Source organism: Zingiber officinale, chromosome 4B (assembly GCF_018446385.1).
Source record: "Zingiber officinale cultivar Zhangliang chromosome 4B, Zo_v1.1, whole genome shotgun sequence".
NCBI lineage: Eukaryota > Viridiplantae > Streptophyta > Magnoliopsida > Zingiberales > Zingiberaceae > Zingiber > Zingiber officinale.
The window spans coordinates 109,533,820-109,534,695 of NC_055993.1; the positions used below are offsets into that span (position 1 = coordinate 109,533,820).

The 876-nt window shown below is 39.7% G+C and overlaps 1 protein-coding gene across 1 annotated transcript; it reads left to right on the plus strand.

Moving 5' to 3' along the window:
- Nucleotides 1–257: 257 nt before the first annotated feature.
- On the plus strand, nucleotides 258–661 carry LOC121977831. The gene has a single exon (XM_042530255.1). The coding sequence runs from the start codon at nucleotides 258–260 to the stop codon at nucleotides 471–473; it is 216 nt and encodes a 71-aa protein (XP_042386189.1). The 3' UTR covers nucleotides 474–661.
- The last annotated feature ends 215 nt before the right edge of the window (nucleotides 662–876 follow it).

Genomic DNA, 876 nt, shown 5'->3' on the forward strand with positions numbered 1-876 from the left:
TTTCAACTTTATTTTTGTGATGAAGGTTACTCTAGATAATTGTTATGACTCTATTAAATTACAAAGTATGAAGTTCCATTACACATGGCAGATATTGTGGAAGATAAGATTCCAATGCAATTGTGCAAATCAAGCAAGGAATGTAATCCAAAGTCATGGTGTTCGTTTCTTCTGGCCAACGACAAGAATTTTTACAATTTTGAGTGAGAAGAGATATATAGGAGGGGGGAGTTAAAACTCATTAGTTGGTTGATTGGATGGCGGCAGATTGGGGGCCGGTGGTGGTGGCGGTGGTGCTATTCGTGGTGCTGTCGCCGGGGTTGCTATGCCAGCTACCGGCGAGGGGGCGAGTGGCAGAGTTTGGCAACATGCAAACGAGCGGCATCTCCATTCTTATCCATGCCGTCTTCTTTTTCGTCCTCATAACCATCTTCTTACTCGCTGTAGGTGTCCATATCTACTCCGGGCGATGATATATATGCACATCGGCCATCGCCCATAGCTTAATCCCTCTCCTTTGATTTCTGATTTATTCCTCTTCGCATGTTGTTTTGCCTTATCTGGTGAAGATTAACTACAAGCAGTGAAATTTGTTAGATATCAACTGTAATCTTATGTGTTGGTATTCATCCAAATGAATTAATTCATTGATTTTAGCTATCACAAAGCCAAGCATTATTAACTAGTCCCAGTGTAATGGTGCAATGGTTAGATCCTCTAATGAATAATTAAGAGATTTAAGACTTGAATCTCAGCTGCGGCATACTACAAGGGGTTTTTTCTCCAATGAGAAGTGGATATAAGAATATTGGTTGTCGGAATATGGATCACTAGTAATACTTTTCGATTTATTTTAGTGATTGATGGAAAATTTTT